The 18,725-nt window shown below is 46.9% G+C and overlaps 1 protein-coding gene across 2 annotated transcripts in view; it reads left to right on the forward strand.

Annotated features, from left to right (window-relative positions):
* The window catches only part of Sel1l3 (SEL1L family member 3), a 108,463-nt gene that overhangs the window by 83,886 nt on the left and 5,852 nt on the right, over nucleotides 1-18,725 (forward strand). For both annotated transcript variants that reach the window (XM_051174111.1, XM_051174110.1), the window contains 6 exons: nucleotides 7,613-7,703; nucleotides 7,838-7,922; nucleotides 9,803-9,912; nucleotides 14,277-14,404; nucleotides 14,975-15,077; nucleotides 15,158-15,230. In XM_051174111.1, coding sequence (XP_051030068.1) covers nucleotides 7,613-7,703; nucleotides 7,838-7,922; nucleotides 9,803-9,912; nucleotides 14,277-14,404; nucleotides 14,975-15,077; nucleotides 15,158-15,230 — 590 coding nt within the window. The remainder of the gene's footprint in view (nucleotides 1-7,612; nucleotides 7,704-7,837; nucleotides 7,923-9,802; nucleotides 9,913-14,276; nucleotides 14,405-14,974; nucleotides 15,078-15,157; nucleotides 15,231-18,725) is intronic.

Genomic DNA, 18,725 nt, shown 5'->3' on the forward strand with positions numbered 1-18,725 from the left:
TGAACATTCAGGAAAGACACAGGCAGTCCTGGGGAAGACCCCTCTTTACCCTGCCAGGCCGCTCAAGGCCAGGCAGAGCCGCTTGGCTGGTGGGAAAGGAGACTGGTGTGTAAGGTCAAAGCTCCGCATTCTCCTTCACCGATAGTTGGCTGTCTCGGAACCCAGGCTTGCTGCATGTCACTCACTGACAGATGCCCCCTTTCCTGACCTTGCGTGGGTATCCCACCCTGTCCTGTCCTGAGGAAACTCTGCATCTGTGTCACTGTTCGGTGATCTTAGGAATCTCCAGGCAGCATTCAAGCGCCACCTGTCTTCTCCCCCATTCTGTTTTCTTCTGTGGACTCTAGCGCTCCGTCTTTCCTCCCTCAGGCCACATTTCCTTGGCTGGTTTATTGCCTAAATGATCTGGGTATTTCCATAATAACGAAAATGGATATGCAAATCATCAGAAATCCCCTCGGTCCACTGCCTCAAAGACATTAGACCAGACCTAGAATAGATCACCCTCTGATATGAACCTTAATTAAAAATAAAAGCGTAGGCCCAAAAGGAGGCCATTTTCCCTTTTGGCCCATAGCTGAACCAACAGATCAGTGAGCAGGCATCTTAAATCAAAGCATGCTGGGAAATGACACTCTTGAAAAGGCACCAAATACAAATGTTTGTTTTGCCACCCTGGGACTGTTCGTTATCTATAGCTTCCCGTCACATAGCCGTAAAGAGGTTTCTTTAAATGAAATTACCGTCGCCAACTGTGAACATGTCTCACTATTTCTGTGCTGTGTTATCTTGTTTCCCGTGGACTCTAAGATTCTGGAACCCGGGGCTGGGAGTGGCGGTGCATACCTTTAGTCCCAGCACTCTGGGAGACTGAGACAGGCAGACCACAGCGAGTTCAAGGCCACCTGGGTCTAAATAGTGAGGTCCGGGTTAACTAAGACTACATAGCATAGCCCTGTCTCAAAAACAAGCAAACAAACAGAACAAACCTCTCTCAAACCCAACCGTAGCCTCCCTTTTGTTCTCACAAGCTTCTTAGGGGGAACTAAACACCCAGTTATCAAAGCATTCCTTTGCGGTGCTTTCCTCAAAGAGCGATGCGTTCCTTGTCTGAACCTCACTCACAGACATGCCCTCAGATGTCTTGAGTTCCCATACAGAGGGTTTGCTTTCTTGCCTGCTTTTGAATTAGACTTCACAAAGCACCTCAGCTAACACATGTGAGAACTTGCCACAGAGGGTTAGACGAATAAGAATATGCATGGGTTGTTTCGTTCCTTAAAACCCTGCCATAGTAGGAGTTTCCCTACCCAGGCTATGGGTGGCAGGGGAAGAGAATGGGTAAATTTCTGGTTCTTTTAAGATCCACTGCAGTGGTTTGGAGGGACGGCTCACAGCTCTTCCAGAGCACCCAAGTCTGCCTTCCAGTACCCACATCAGGCACTCACAACCAACTCCAGGGGAACATCAGACTTGTGGCCTCTGTGGGCACCCTGCACTCACGTGCACATTTCCAGGCAGACACGTAATGAAAAATAATAAAATAAATAAAAAATAAAATAATAAATAATAAAAAAATAAACTAATAAAAATTAAAAAATCCCAGCCATATGGAACTTTCAAAACACAAGAAAGTAGTAGAATTATTATTACTATTAGTATTATTATAAGAGAGATTTAGTGTAGTGCCTCTGCACATACCATTTCTTCTACCCAGGAAGATTGCCCAACGCCTTCCACATTTTGTCCACCACCGGGCGTGGCTGTACCCTGCTTGGAACTTGCAGCAGCCAGCATCACAGTGCCACACGCAGGAAAGCATCTAGGAAGCACTCAGAAACTATGTGAGTTGACTAAGGTGAATAGATGCAGAACTGTGGCATGGACCTTGCAAATTTGGATGAGGAAAAGATGCTAGCCGGCTTGGCAGGCTTGGGACAGCCTTGATGACTGGGGCAGGGAGAAGGAAGGCAGCCTTGAAGGATGGGTAGAGTGTCCCCTTGGCCTGCAGGGAGCAGAGTTTCTAGCAAAGAAAATTGCAGGAGCAGAAGTAAAGAAACAAATAAGCAAAATATTGAGTGTGCCTGGAAATTTTTTTAAGGCATTCCATTTGCAAGGAAGGCAGCTTTTGAATAAAATGTAGTAAAGCCAGGAAAACAGGGTTTGTTGGGATTATGAGGGACAAAAGTATCCACTTCTTACTTAGTTAATTAGTGACAAGAATAGGAAGGCGGCTAGTTCATAATCCAAGTTAAGGGAGCCAAGCGATTGATCTGAAGATGTGGCTTGAGTCAGTTGGATGATTCCCTTCTGTTTATATAATAGAGACCCACACAAAATAGTGTGTGACATGGACCTGAGTTCAGATGTCAGCAATGATGGGCACCAAGGTCCACTTTATCTAAGAAAATGAGCGTGAATGAAGGACGATGGTGCGTGCCTTGGATCTCAGCACTGACCGGGCTGAGGCAGAAGGTTCTGAAGTTCAAGGCCAGCTCAGGCTACAGGGCCAGCCCAGGCTACAGGGCCAGCCTGGGCAACTTAATGAAATCTTTCAAGGAAGGAAGGATGGGAAGGAGGGAGAAAGGGAGAGAGGGCTGCATATAGTTCCAGCACTTGAGAGGCAGAGGCAGGCGGATCTGCGTGGATGCCAGGCCAGCCGGGGTCAGGGTCACACAGGGAAGGAGGTAAGCATGAATGGGACAATAGCATTGCTCTGGTCCTCTGCTGACGAAACTCCTGCATGTCCCTGCCGGACTGAAATCTACTCACCCAGTACCCGGAAATACCTCTTAGCCCAATCTTCTTGTGCAACCACCTCCTGTTTGCTTTCTGTATTCTTCTGTGGATATGTTTGCATGCAGTGGGTTTCGTTTGGCTTACTTCCAATCTTTATTTTATTAAAATCATTACATATGTAATTCTTCAACTGCCTTTTCAAGTTAGCTCGTTTCTGCAGTTGGGTTCTTGCCTCTGGGCAATATTGTGGCGCATCCTCAGCGGCCACACGCCAAGATTCCCATGTTAGTGCTTGTTTGTGTTTCCTTTTTGTTCCCTCGAAGCTCGGAGTGGCTGGAGGATTGGGCCGGAGGACCGTGATGACAATTAAACTTGCCAATGGGGTCCCTGGGTCTCTGCATAGGCACCTGTTGCCTATTCAGCCTTACACAGCTGTTGCTAGTTGTTTCCCAAAATGGTTTCCCTTTGCTGCCCTGCCCATCATCTACACGTCTCTGCCCCTCCTCGTCCTTGCCAGTCTTAATACTGATGCTAAGTGTGGCTGACGCAATCAGTCTGGATTTGAAGTATAGTCTGACAGGAAAAAAAAAAAAAAGAAATCATCTATATCCATCACAGTGGGAAGATCTTTGTCAAAATAAATTCGGAGCAAAGTGCTTCTAAGGTTTGCTGTCCTCCCAGCCCTCCCCAGGGGCAAACAGGAAATAGACATATGCTTGCCCAGCCTCTGCCTCTGAGGTACCTTCTGTTTTGCTGTAATAGAGCTAAGGCATCCATCAATGTCTCCAGCCTCTGGACGTTATTTCCAAATTACATATGTCAGTGTGATGTGCGTGTGGCTTTTTCTGTTGCTCCAAGATTTATGTGGGATGTTTCAGAGGAGACGGTGATGGGGAAAGGGACCTGTGCTGCATTGGCATAACTCAGAAGATAATGTTGTCCTGCCCAAGGCAGTTCTCGGACACCAGAGGGAGTTAGCAAGGAAGAGCCGGCTGTCATGTTTCATTTCAGTCTGCTTTATTCGTGTGTGTTTCATCTTTGAGCTGCGAGTTTGACTGACCCTTGTCTTCAACACAGCCCAAGTACTTAACCCTAGAGGTTAGCCAGCAGACCGATGGCTTGCTTTGAGGCAAGGAGGAATGTGGAGCTGGGGATGAGCAGGAGGCATCTTTTTGTAAGGCAGCAATGAATTCCATGGGGAGACTCTAAATGTTAGTTTCTCCCCTCATCTTTCTTGTCTGAGCTGCTTCAGACAGTAGCACTAAAGAACACAAAGGAAATCATTTAATTGTTTGAGAGCCCACTCAGACCTGCTCACAGCAGGTGGCCAAGAAGATACATCACCGGGAAGGTGCTAGCAACATTGTATGCCAGGTCTGAGATGAGAAGGTAGAAAACGTGTCTCAGTCGGTTCTCTGCGAATCCCTTCTTGTCTGTGCCCTTTCGACCTGTCTGTCACAGAGACTGTCCTGGAGTTGTGTCAGTGCATGGGAGTACCATTTGCCCTCACCTTGAGAGTCTTCGTGGAAGGACAGGGAAGCCATGAACTCTGCCTTCCGGCTTCTGGGGGTGGGGATGAGCAAATGTTTGTTGAAAATGCAAGAGTAGAAACATCTGCAGTGAATACTTTCACGTGATTTCCGTGGAGATAGTCAAGCACGTGATTTCCGTGGAGATAGTCTAGTGAATGCTGGGAGGTTACACGTGCAAAGGTCGATTGGTGTCTCGTGTGTGTGTGTGTGTGTGTGTGTGTGTGTGTGCATATACACACATGTGTGGTTTCTTCTTCTCAACCTGAAATTCACCATTTCAGCTAGGCTGGCTCCTAGGCAAGCCCCCCACCCCCACCCCAGACCTCACCAGCTCTAGGCTTGCAAGCTCATGTTGTCATGCCTGGCTTTTTATGTAGGTGTGGGGAATCTGAACTCAGGTCCTAACATAAGCACAGAAAGCCCCTTATCCATCGAGCCATCTCCTGAGCCCCTCAAAGGCTTTAGTACGTGGGACGGGCTGGTCTGTAGCATCTCATCCCTATAGACATCCACTATTCAGTAGGAAATGTGATGACATCAGACACACAGGTGTTGAGTGATTGATTCTGCCAGATGGAAGATGAGGTGGATTTCTGTTGAGCACTGATATTGACATAGATGCTTTTAGACATCTCATTTTGATGGATCTCAGTTCGTCCTTGATGGAAATGCTCCAGAAGAACCCTGCTAACGTTCCTCTGGGTTTATATAATGATTGGACAACAGAAGCCTCCCTTCTGCCCCCATCACCAAGGTAACTTGAGAGAGGAGGCACTGTCATTGCAAGCTTTGTCCTGGTAACTGTTTTTATGGAGGGTGTTAGTCTCACACTCACCTCCCAGACCTCAAATCTCACAGCCAGCTGATGTTTCTCTTGCTCAAGAGAAACTCCTCACGTCGTGTTTTAATAATGAGAGCCCATTCCGTCTCTTCATGACCCAGATCTTGACATTGGGTTGTAAATCGATACCATGCCCTCCCTTTCTGCTTTCTTAATCTTCCTTCCTTACTTCCTTCTTTCTTCCTTCCTTCCTCTTTCTTCCTTCCTCCCCTCCTTCCTCTTCCTTCCTTCCTTTCTTCTTCCCTTCCTTTCTTCCTTCTTCTTTCTTTCTTTCTTTTTTTTGAGACAGTGCCTCTCTTCAAGGTCCTGTCTGTCCTGGAGCTCTCCATGTAGACCAGGCTGGCCTCAAACTCACAGAGTTCCTCCAGCCTCTGCCTCCTGAGTGCTGGGACTAAAGGCGTGTGCCTCCTCGCGTGGCTCTCAAGGCATGAGTACAATCCAAGTATCCCTGAAGCAACTTGAGATTTTGAGACCTTGGGTCTAAGGATGTAACTCAGTTGGGAGAGTGCTTGCCTAGCATACATTCAGCCCTGGGTTCGAATCCCAGCACAGGTCGTGGTGAGTCACTGCTGCAGTCTCAGCGCTCGGGAAGTGAAACCAGTAAGTTATCTTCAGTTACACGGCAAGTCCAGGTCAGCCTGGGGCCCAGCTACGCCAAACCCTACCTTAAAAAGGAGTAGGGGAGGGGGAGGGAGAATGTGTAGGACTAGAACCTTCTTGGAGAAGGATGTGGCTTTCTCCTGGGCCCCACTGACATGCTCCCTGGGCTCTGTTCTGCTCCGAGGACTCTGGTCCCCAAGCATGGTTGTTGCAGGCTGTATGACATTTACGATACAGCTCCTTGTCTTTCAGGGAACACTGCCTAGCTGACCTTGGCTCTTTTTAGCATGAGTCACAGCTGACGGGTCCACTGTTTGGGGGTCTCTCACGGGCTGGGAATTAGCTCCCTTTCCAGCCACATGGCCCATGGTCTCTGAGTGTCTGATGAAGGTCTGACTGCCCTAGTGTGATGTCCAAGCACCTCTGTGTCTCAAGACATGGTCTGCCCAAAGCTGTTTAGAATCGACGACTTCAGAGTGTTTACCGAACTCTGTCTCACCCACACCCCCCCCCCCCCCCGTCTGCTTCCTAAGTAGTGCTAAAATGAAGAAGTCGTTACCAATATCAACCGCTCTGAGCGAAAAACAAGCTTTGGAAATGACTGTTTACCGTTCCTTTTGCTGGGTCATATACACAATGAAGGAAGCAGGTCATTAAAAGGAGGCAAATAAATATTAATGCACTCTCACCAAATGGGTTAAGGTCAGAAGAGAGAGAAGTGAGCACCGGGCCTCAGAGCCTCAGAGTCTCAGACGTGTGTCTTCTGTGTGTGCGTTCATATGTGCTGTGTACACACATGTTCGGTTTCACTTCTCCTTTGCAACCCAGAGTTTTGTGTGTGGCAGGCAAGCACTCTGCCGGCTGAGTTCAACCGAGACCCCAGGTTTGTTTGTGTTTTAGACAAGGTCTCACATGGCCCAGACTGGCCTCTTGTCACTAGCCAAGAATGACCTTGACCTCTGAACCCCCTGCTCCTGCCTGGCCAGTGCTGGGATTAGGAGCATGCACCGGCCACACCGTCTTGTGACATTATTCTTAATGGCCACACCCTAAAGCAGCTCCACCAGGGAGTCCCTGCACCACTCAGTAATTGTCAGACGTGTGTTTCTCGTTTTCTTTCTTATTGTTCCTATGAGCGGCCCTCCCACAAATTCCCTGACAAGGGAGTCTTTGTACATAGCTCTGACTTTTCCCTTTTGAGTAAACCTCACGGGTAAGATGAGTGAGACATTGAGGTACACATATTATTGATGCATTATTAGCATGACTACCTCAACCTCCAACACCGTCATGTTCATGGCCTTCCCTGTGTTCCTGGATGTAGGGCTGTATCCACAGCCCTAGGCCCTTGTCACAGCTCCGGGCAGAAATCCCAGGCAATTACATTTATTTTGTTGTGTATTTTGACCACTGATATCAATTCCTTCTAAACCGCTTTTCTTTTGCCTAACTTCTAGTGCACAACAAAAGCCCCACTTAATTAAGCTTGTTTGGAACCCTACGCCCTAGAAAACCTTTCATGAAACAGAAGGCTGTAAATCTCAGGGATTTTCCTTAATACCGCTCATCATAACGGATGAAGGAAGGCTTCCAGGAGCTAGCTAGGACCTGCAGCCAGTCCCCGGCCAGCATGGCCACATGCAGTCCAACCAGTAGAGGTAGCTGTTGTATCGAGCAGCTCCCTGTCTTATCTGTCCTTTCAGGTTTAAAGAGAAAACAAATCAGCACAGGCAGTATTTTTAACAACAGTATTTAAAGAGGGGAGAAAAAAAAAAAAAACCTCATGATTTTGTGGTTTTAAAAACTGCTTATTGTGTGTCCTCTTCTGTTTGAATGTAAGGCTCTCAGAGTATTAGGAAGAACCACTATATGAAATTTATTATTAATCATCTATTTTTAGGCACGAAGCTTTGCTGTACTATGTTTTAGCAGCAGAAACTGGAATTGAAGTGTCACAGACAAATTTAGCACACATCTGCGAGGAGCGGCCAGTAAGTGATGTATTCTATTCTTCTCTTGTAGGAACTCTGAGGTTAAAGATAACGAATTGAGTTTTACAGGGGCGAAAATCAGTCACCGGACCAAAATATTAGTGAATTAACTTTCTCTCCCCTTTCCCTCCGAGGACCTGGCCGGGAGATACTTGGGCGTTAATTGTGTTTGGCGGTACTATAATTTCTCCGTCTTTCAGATCGATGCCCCCTCATTTGGTACGTATAGGAAAACAGGTGCTAAACTGGAGTGTCGGGGAGGTTTTGATGTATGGTAACAGTTTGGTACGGAGTGTGGTATTTCTAAACAATTAGGGAAGAAAGTGAAAAATGTCTGCTATTAAGGTCACGGATAAGCTGCTGTCAGCTCCTGGCTGTGTGCTTCCTGCTAGCCAACAACTTCTTCCAAACAAAGACATCTCCCAGGAGACCACATCTGAAGAGATGTGGTTCCCTGGGCTGGACCTTTGCCTTTGTGACCACAGATGGGCTCCTGGACCCTCCAGGAATTACAGTGCCCGAGACTCCTTTGCCCAGGGCCTTCAGGTGAACTTCTGCTGATTGGAGGTGCTGTTGGAAGATTGCATCGTGGGAGGAGGGAGAAGCCGAGGTGTACCGCCATCATTCTCTTTGCACCCAGCTTCCGGACGCAGCCCTTCAGTGTTCTGGTTCCCTCCAGCCAACTCTTTCATCTTTGATCTCAGTTCTCACAGGACCGTGAAGCTCTGGAACTATCACGTCTGTCCTCCAATAGCATCCTCTTGTACACTAAGGATGACCTTATCACCAAATCAGCTCCAATTTCCCATTTTCCCTTTATGCTGTCCCTGCACAGCAGCACCCCGGTCCACGTCGTGGAGGTCCCCGGAACAGCAGCTGTCAGAGATGGAGTCTGCTTTCTCTTTTGGCACCGAGGCATAAGGATACCCCTAAGCAGATGAAGTACGTGGCTGAAACAAAGTCAAAAAGATTCAGGGCATGTGAAGGACAGGCTCTGTAGCTGTGACATGGGGTAATGGACAGCCTCAACTGACAGTTGTGAGCTGCTGACGGGGATTCTCCCGAGTGGATCTGTTCAGAGAGCCCACATGGAAAACTCAACAGACGGAAGTGCCCAGGGCATAAGACCTCCGTCCACCAAGGAAAACGTGAAGATGTTTGCTCCACTTTCCATTCTGTTGCTGTGATAGAAACTCCCTGGCCGAAAGCGGCTTGGGGCGGGAAACATTTACTCGGCTGGCATGCTCTTCCAGGTCACATCCCGTTAATGAGGGTCGAGTCAGGGAAGGAGCTCAAGACAGGGACCTAGAGGCAGAAAGCAGGGAGGAATGGCGCTTGCTGGCGTGTCTCTGGTGTTCCCATTTGCAGGCTTAGGTTCATTATGTGGGCTTTCTTATACAGCGCAGGACCACCTGCCTGGACAAGGCCCACCTGCATCCATTACTGATGGAGATCGATCCTCACAGCAGTGCCGGCAGGGCCATCTGGCCTAGGCGATTCCCCAGCTGAGAGTTTCCTCTTAGACGACTCAGATGTATCAATTTCACAATTAGAGGTTGACAATTAAAGTTAGAACACGTTACAATAGGAAACACCAGTGGTTTAACAGTTGGTCTAAAACAGGGTGTCCACATGTAACCCCAAGATAGCATAGGATACAACCAAAATCAGAATCGTAAATTTTCTTAAAACATGATGGTCTTTTTGTTTGTTTGTTTGTTTGGTTGGTTATTTGGTTGGTTGGCTTTGTTTTTGAGACAGAATCTCAGTATGTAGGTAGGCTATCCTGGGACTCCCTGTGTAGATCAGGCTGGCCTCAAACTCACAGAGATCTCCCTGCTTTGCTTTGCAAGTGCTGGGATTTAAGGTGTGCACCACCATGCCAAGCCCTTATTATGACTTTTTCCACTTTTTTTTTTTTTTTTTTTTTTTGGTAACTCGATCTCATGGTCCTTGATCATGAAATTTTGGATAACAATATCATATCACAATGTGGCCCCCGAATAAGCATATGTGCGTTCCCAGCCTTCGGGCAATGGATTAGACACGCCTGGAAATAAAACTACCTGACAAGTAGATGTGTGTTTTGTGTTCTGCAGCATATTTGAAAATGGGAGACCTCTACTACTATGGCCACCAAAACCAGTCCCAAGATCTGGAACTGTCTGTGCAGATGTATGCCCAAGCAGCCCTGGATGGAGACTCCCAGGTAAGCGACAGCAACTGTCTCTCAAGGCCAGGGGCCTGCCAGCCCGCTCTGTGGCTTCAGCAGCATGGCTCATAACATGGATCCCCATTGCCACACCCTTCCTTCCACACAGTTCTATGAGGCGGATCCTGACAGAGCCCTGGCTACATCCCTCATACTGATCTCACGCCAATCCCACTGGGCTGGAGTGTTCATGCCACCTTCTACCCAGAGAGATATGGCAAGGGCATACATCGCCCAAGGCCAAACAACTGGTTGTAAGAAAAGTAACCACAGCTCTGTCTCTGGTGGATCCCGACAGTATTTCCACCACATTCCACAGTGCTAACTCAAGGGGCAGAAAAAAGGGCCTTCAGTGCACCCACAGGAGGAAGTGGTCCACACAGTCACTGAACCAGGATGTGAGTGATGGGATTAGTTTTCAGTAATTACAGACTTAAACAGAGGTTATACAGAGAGCCCAGAGAGTTACCCCCTAATGTTCGTCTCTTACAGACACATGGCCCGGTTGGATGAAGACGTTGTTAAAGTGGGGCAGGAGAATTGCCTTGGGGCAGGGGAATTTTACTGCAGTCTTAATTTGCCTTTAACCCGTTTCTCCACAATGTCCCTTTTCTACTCTGAGATCCCACGCAGGATCCCACATGACATGTAGCTGTTACCTTCCTCTCCACTCTCCAAACTGTGACAGTTCCCTAGTCCTTCCTTGTCCCCATGACCTTGAATTTCAAGAACCCCGGTTAGACAGTTTGTAGGACAGCCCACTCTTGGAGTCTTGCCTTTTGAGACTGTCTTTTGTTTTCTTGTGACTACATTGAGGCTACATCCGTGGGTAGAGAATACCTATGGGAGCTCAGCGGGTACTTCTAGCACCTGGGAAGTGATATATGCAGGAGCATCATAGCAGGAGTTCGTGCAGTCAGAACGTCTCATCAGTAGCAAGTTTATTTGAGCTACAGGTGTGGTAAAATACCCTGACCATAAGCAACTTAAAGGAGAAAGGGTTTGTTTGATTCAGTTCTATGTGATAACAAGAAGAGCCATGTTGGGAAAACTGGAGTCTGGCTTGTCACACTCAGGAAGCAGAGAGTGAACAGGAAGTGACGATGAGCTATAGAGCATGAAGACCCGCCCCCCCAGTGGCCCGTTTCCTCAGTGAGGCCAACCGTTAAAGGTTCCACAATCTTCCCAAGCAGCGCCACCTGCTGGGGACCAAGTGTGTAAGCACATGAGCCCGTGAGGGACATTGCACATTGAATCCACAACAGATGATTTCTGTAAAGTTAATGTTTTTGCATTCCTAATTGATGAATGAAAGCATCTCAAAACTATTCAAGTATCTTGTTTGTCCTCAAAAGTTTGCCCACGGGTTTTAGGAGATTTTGCCGGCAGCAATCACTAGCTTGTGTCTTTATGGTAATTATTTTTCCCCTCCCCTTTCAGCCTCCTAATTAGAATTACGGAAGATCTCAAGTTCTTTTCCACCATGGAGGATGGGAGGGTTGCTACCTGTTTGTGTGGGTTTCTGGCTGGTGTGTGGTCACAGAGCAAAGTTGGAAGCACAACCCCGCCTTGGCCTTCTATTTTATAGAGGCATTACATCAGCACAGTTGTGTGTCCAGGCTAGAATTCCCACATCTTCCCCACTCAGTTACCTGTACACATCACTAAACCCTCGGGTCTCCATTTTCTCATCTGTCCACTGGGGTCGTTATAGCCCCTCCCCTGTGCGAAATGAGTATTGAACACGGAGTTATAAAGCTCTGATCCCATACCAAGTATGCTTCAGGAACACGATCTATCTTACTATTATTTCTCCCAGATCTGCCGAAGAAAAAAAATCTCCCCAGCTATCAGCCATCATTTAAAACTGGGCCTAATAACTTGATTTTCAATTTTGTTATTGCTTGTATTTTAGAAAAACAGTGTTACAAACTCAGTAAAATTTACTCTTAAAAGGCAAAAAAACTGAAATCAATTAATGTGTCTGTTCCATGGCAAGGCCTTTTGTTTTCTTCTTTTTATTTTTATACTTATTTCTTCATTTTTGTGTATGGGGGCTGTGAGCATGCCACAGAGTCCATGCAGATGTCAGAGGACAACTTTCAGGGAGATGGACCTCTTCTTCCCCTGGGTGGGTCCTGGGGTTCATTGAACTCAGGTCATCAGGGTTGGTGGCAGGCTACTTTACGCACTAAGCCATTTCTCAAGCCTTGGGGCTTTTCACTTCTTGGTGATATCTTCATGTTCCCTTCCTGTCCCTGCCCACCAGCTGTGTCTGTTACATCATCTCCGGAATAACACAACCTTGAAAATATCATTCGATTGATACTGTGTACATTGAGACCATCTGTTACACAGTCTCTTTCATTGGCCCTTATTAGTGAATCCTTATTCCTTTGTTTGACAACTTACTTATTGGTTCAACGTGCATTTATCAGATCCTACTCTGCTACACACAGAGTTCAGTGGTGAGGACATAAAATGGAAACATAAAAAATAAAAAAGCAAACAAACCCACTATTCTTGCTTTCCTCGGATTGACTGTCTCCCTAGGAGGAGTCTCTTTGACAGTAATGAACACGCTGGGGTCTCCACCGCCCCGCCCCCCCCATGCCTCAATTACACCTGAGAACAACCGTCGCTCAGTCACAGAGTCCCAGTGGTTTTACAACTATACAATAGTATATTGCTGGTTTGTGTTTTCAGACATTATGTCAATGAGCAGCAGATAAACAGCGGAACCAGACAGAAACCTTGTCGATGTGGATAGTTTGTTTCTCTTAACCAAGTGACTACAGCCTGACACCCGATTCTCATTTCAAGTTGCTTTTATGTAATTATCAGAAAGGAGGACTGCTTCACAGGCATGAACTCAATCATCCTATTTTTGATGAACTCATTCTATCTTCTATCTGTCAATTCTCCATTCTTGTCCTTCACCGAGCTTTCTATTGGTCCTTTGGTATTTTTTTAACTCAAGTCATAATTAGTTCTTTATATATTTGCCTACTTGACAATGAACCTTAAGCCACTGAGCTGCGTTCTGACATACAAATGCTTGGTCCCCCAGCCTAGCAGCCACTTACTTTGATCTTACTTTCCCAATGGTCAGAATCCTTGCAATTTTATAAGCACTTCCTCTCTTTTTCTTCTCACACTTTACGTCTTATGAGTGTCATCCTTTCAAAGAGAAGAGAATGGTGTGTATATACTGCTGGATGTGTGCGCGCGCATCTGGAAGACGCTCCGTACTCTACCTAGATGCTATCTGGCAGTGTGAGCAAAGTTTCTGGAGCCTGTCCTCTGGCCTTTGAGCCCCAGCTCTGCCATTTTCTAGCTGGGTGACCCCAAGCCCACCCTTATCTTCTTCTTCTTTATGCCTCAGTTTCTCAATCTGTAAGGTAACAGGGTGTTAGTACCAATACTGGCTCATTGTTGTGAGAGTCAATGAATGTCTATAAATCAAAATGCTGCCCCCACAGCAAGCACTCACAAGCTGGCTGCTAGTGTGTCCACAGTGACTGCTGCGTGGGCTGTGGGGAGACCTGGTATATACAGCACAGTGAATTATTATCAGTAGCCATTGAAACACAAGGTCACAGGGAGACCCCAAACATGACCAATCATTCTTGGAGGGGCAACAAGAGTTTTTCTTTGTGGATCCCTAGTTATACAGGTCCCTTTGCTTTTCGGAGAGCATGTTGTTCTGGCCACAGACCCTCATGCCGGAGGGGTTATTTCTTTCTGTTAGTTTAATAGTACCTAGATTTTTAGACGATTCTCAATCATGTGGCTCTCGAATGACATCCTTTTATTGGAGCTACATAGTCCAGAGGACAGGTCCCCCTCTGAGGGTCAGAAGCAAAGTATAGAAGAAAAGAGGTAGGAAAATGACCCATAGCTGAGGTTTACACAAACAGGAATCATGGGAGGTTTTCCACGCTCACCTAGAACACCTCAGATATTTGTATTGTTTATCTGATTGGCTGTCCAGTAGACTGATGGCAGTCAAGGCATGGCTCTTAAGCAACAGGTTAACCCAGTGTTCTGGCTCTGTTGACACAAGGACTCATTTCCCCAAGTCCTGTGTGGGAACCAGGGCAGGGAAGGGGCTTGCCTGGCATTTGAGCAGATGGGCTGCAGAATTCTTTGAAACCCTCCCCACTCTCCTGCAAATAAATTTCTCAGCTGCATATACTCAGGGAAACAATCCATCAATGAACTCGACAAAACCATCTGGCTCTACGGACTGTGGAAAAAAAAAAAAAAATTAGAGGTTGTCAAAGTTTGCATTGTGGTGAAGGGCGTGTGTCTGGGTTTTGTGCCGGGAGTCACTGAGTTCGGTTTTGCTCATTTTTTAGGGATTTTTCAACCTGGCTCTCCTGATAGAGGAAGGGGCTTCTGTCTCACATCACATTCTGGAGTTCCTGGAAATTGACCCATCACTCCATCCCACTAACGCCTCCATCCTCCAGGAGCTGTATGAAAGGTGAGCACCGAGCTACTCTGAATCTGTGGAGATGGAGAGGGAGGGGACCCAACCTTAATTCAAGCCAGCGTCACCCTGATTTTGTGATATTAGAAAATGTCACCAGACTTGCTTCTAGCAACCCTCAGTTAAGGCCAGATGCTATTCCTTTTCCATGTCTGTCATAGATTGTTCTAGATCTGAAGTTCAAGTGCTGACCAAGATTTTTCCATAAGATGGGAGAGAAAGAAAAAAAAAAAAATCACACAACTGATAAGCTGTCTTTCTGGAAGATAAGGAGGCCAAACCACTCCCGGACTTTGGATAGGCACTCAGAGATACCGTTTGGGTAGATCCTGTGTTCAGGGTCTTCTCCTTGGGAATGAGGTTATTATGACCTTTACAGAGGTTTCTGCTAGCATCTCCAAATACCAGGTCAGGCCCAGAGCACGGAGAATTAGCTGCGTTCTCCGCCGTCATCTTGAGGGAGTTTGCTTATGCAAAAGCAGACACAAGTGGGTATGAGGGACCCAATCGTGGCCGGCGCCACCAAAGCCCGTGGCATCACAGGTCCCCCATGTTTGTGCACAGGTGCTGGAGCCTCAGTAATGAGGAGTCCCTTAGCCCCTGCGCCCTGGCCTGGCTTTTCCTTCGCCTGCGGCTCCTCTGGGGTGCCATCCTGCACTCCGCCCTGGTGAGTATCTTCCCCAGCCCTACCCGAAGCCCTGCCCTTCCACGGTCACCTGACCTCACGCATGCTCCGAATGTCTGCAGATCTACTTCCTGGGAACCTTCCTGCTGTCCGCAGTGATCGCCTGGACGGTGCTTTACTTCCAGTGCTTCTCAGGTAAAGCTTTCTGTAGAGCCAAGGCGAGCAGGGGCGTGGGGGTTGGGGGGGGGTCGGGGGCTTCTTCTCCCCTCTCTTCATAGACTTGGTCCTGCTTCATTTCTTTAACGTGGTCCCGAATAGTAAGAACATATTTTTACAGTCTCACAGACCCCGACTGTCAGGGAGCCTCGGAAAATTGCAATTTTCAAAGTAAAGGGCTTGAGGTTTTCTCATTGAAAAACAAAAACAAACAAACAAAAAATGAACTAAAATATTTTTCCCCTCCATATGCTTGAAAACCTCATTTCAAACCCAGCTGCTGTATGAAGTATTCCCACTCATGTAACAGGGTTTCTTAGACTACCAGTCCCCAAATACTGTTAATTGTGAATGCTCAACCTTAGTTTAGGCTTGACACACTATCTCTTATAACTTATTTTAGTCCGTTTCTCTTCATCTGTGCTTTGCCTTGGGGCCTTTTTAATCTTTTTTTTTTTTTTTTTTTTTTTTTTTTTTATTTCCTGCTTCCCCTAGGCATGGCTGACCCCTGGCATCCCCTTTTCTTTCTCCCCTGCCCCGCCCCCAGCTTAGACTCCTCCCCCTACTTAGTCTCTCTGCCCACCTGTCCTGCCTATCCCTCTACTGGCTAGCTATTGACCATTCAGCTTTATATTAGGCCAGTCCCGTGCTTTGGCAGGCAAGTTAAAACAGCAACACATCTTTATGTAGTTAAACAAATGCAACATAAACAAAAGCAACACATCTTTACATAGTTAAACAATTATTCTGCAACAGGAATGAATGTAGCACACCTTTACCTAGTTAAACACTCTGTTCCACAGCGCACTCATTATGCTTACGTCTCCCTAGCGAGCCAGGTAGACTTGGAGAGCCCACTTTGGTTCTTTCCAGACACAGCTAATTTTCAAGCTAGCCTAAGGAAGGAGCTAATGGAATGAGCTCATCACTTCTGTTTGGACTTAGCCTCCAGACTTGTAGTCTGTGTGACTTAGTTCGAATTACTCAACCTTTCTGATCTCCCCATTTCTCATCAGTCACAACTTCCAAGGGATGTAAAATGGTGGGAACCGTTTAAAAATGCATATGAGATGCTTATCCTAACGGCTACTAAACTTGAATGGTGTATAAAACCCTCTCGATGAACATTAGCTATTTTATGTATCTTCCTAGGGTTAAAGGATGGTCCAAGTCCTACCGTTCATATTATAATCTCTCACACTTAGCAGAGGCTCAACCCTGCAAATGTCTCTTGGTGGAAAGCGACAGATTGACGCTATCTTGAATGGCAAGAAGAGGAGGGAATCATTCACAAAGACTAACAGCGACACTTACAAACCAGTCCATTAAGGCGGGCTGGCATGAGAGTGTTTGCATGGCCGTTATTTGAATAACAGATGATGAATACTGAAAGGGCTGGGCTCTCTCTCTCCAAGGCTAGTGCAGGGCCGTCTTCCTCTCATTTTCCCAAGGAGGTGCAGGGTGCCCTCCATAGCCCTGCCAGGCTGGGAGCCTGGTCCTCTGCCTCTGCATGAATCTCCCTAGGGCACCTTCTGTCTTGTCCCTGAATCTGTTGCCAGTTAGAGCATGTGTCTTGTGCAACTTGTCAGTGCTTTCCATTTCAAGTTACCTTTGTCCTTTTTACTCTGTGGAGATACTGCTGTGGCTTTTCCGGGTGCAGCGCCGCTAGGGTTGCTAAAAACTGACTTGATGCCTTTATGCCAGCTGGAGCCATGAAAATTCATGGCTGGGTGGGGGCTCCTTTATCAGACACTGGCTCCTTCCTGCCTTCCAGTCTTCATTACCAGTCCCTCCTCTTTCTGTCTCCCTGTCCCTCTTGTCCTTTCTTCTCAGCAACCACAGAAGACTGTGTTGGGATAAAATTTAAAAATAATAATAAAAAAAAAGAGCTTAGTTCTGCATGTGGCGTGTTACAGATGAGCAAACGGAGGCAGGAGAGGTGGAGTGGCCTGCTCAGCTAAGGAAATGAGACCAAGGGGGTGTAGGGTGTAGAGTTCCAAACTTGTTTTCCTTTAAAATGTCATAGACTATCTTAAAATAATTGACTCTTCACAGTAAAAATGTTTCCTAATAGGTCCTAGTATCTTAAAATAAAACTCATAATTAGCCTGCCCACACACGTATTTGCTTTAAGAGCAATATGAAGGATAATTAAAAGAAAATGACTTGTTACAAAGTAACAGTTCCATAAGTAACTTCTAGCCCGCTACCTCTCCGTTTTACTGTGCACACGAACCATGCAGGGCTCATGCTCCGTGAGGATTCTGCGGGCATGTGCCCGGATTAGACAGCTGTAGCAGGCCTCTGGGTCATGCCCACACTGCCATTCTGTAAAACGTGCTTGGACCAGGAATGGCAGAAACAAGGAGGGGATGCTCCAATGCTGGGGACTCACGCTGGGGGCAGAAGTGTCTCTCCCCTTCCTTTCCTGGTGTCTGAAGTCCTGGTCCAGGATGAAACCATATCTGTCCATCCCAGCCCGTGGGAGGCAGAGGCAAGCAGAGCTCTGTAGTGTGAGGCCAGCCTGATCTACAGAGTTAGTTTCACCTTGGGTGCTGGTCAGTAGTCAATAGAGGAGGCATGGGTTCGAAAGCTGCTGGGCCCCCAAAACCAGCTTGGGGTGGGGACTGAAACTAGTAGTTGGGGGTCCTTATTCATTTCAGGATTTTGTTATTGTTGTCTTTAATCAATTATTTTTTTGAAATTATAATGGTTTGTCAGCAAGCGGTTCACATCTGTTGTGTGTTCAGCTCCAGATAGCCTCATTTTCCTCCCAAGTTTCTGTGATGCTCTGTGACACATAGTCAGCATGCCACAGCCTTTGCTGCATTAAATGGTTCCATGTTCAGTGGTGCAGGACAGGCGTTAGTCCCACCAGCTGCTAAGATTCTGGCCCTACTGGTATTTGTGGGACAATGCTCAGCAAGGGAGAAGCTTATCTGTGCCTCTTTATGTAGCTGAGAGAACATATTTAAGCTATTAACTGTCAAAGAGTCTCCTCCTATTGGGAGATTTTGCCTGCAATTAAAGAAATCTGCCGCAAGGAGGCGATCATGCTTAACTAACCCGATTTGCCTCTGTAATAGTTAGCCAAAGCCTAACATGCTTTTGCTATGCTGTGGGGCTTCAAAAGCATCTGAACAAAGGTGTTAACAAATATGTCACAAGCAACAAAACAGGGAACAAGTACTGTCTTTAAGGAAACTTGTTTATGGTCCCGGGCTTGCCTTCCTCCAGGCAGCTGCGTATTTGAAAAGATCAGCTTCTGCAGTAATAAGGTCCCGGAGTTACTGGGTTGTCACAGTTCTGAGAGCAGGGCTCCAGGCCTGTCATTCTATTGCAGGTCCTCAGAAAGGCCACGTCTGGCTCACTCTGCTTGGGCATCTTCACCTCACCATAGAACCATTAGCATTTTCCCCCGGAGCCTTCCAGTTTCAGGTTGCTCCCGGGAAAGGAGAGGGCATTTAGCTAGAA

Source organism: Phodopus roborovskii, unplaced genomic scaffold (assembly GCF_943737965.1).
Source record: "Phodopus roborovskii unplaced genomic scaffold, PHOROB, whole genome shotgun sequence".
In the NCBI taxonomy this organism is placed as follows: domain Eukaryota; kingdom Metazoa; phylum Chordata; class Mammalia; order Rodentia; family Cricetidae; genus Phodopus; species Phodopus roborovskii.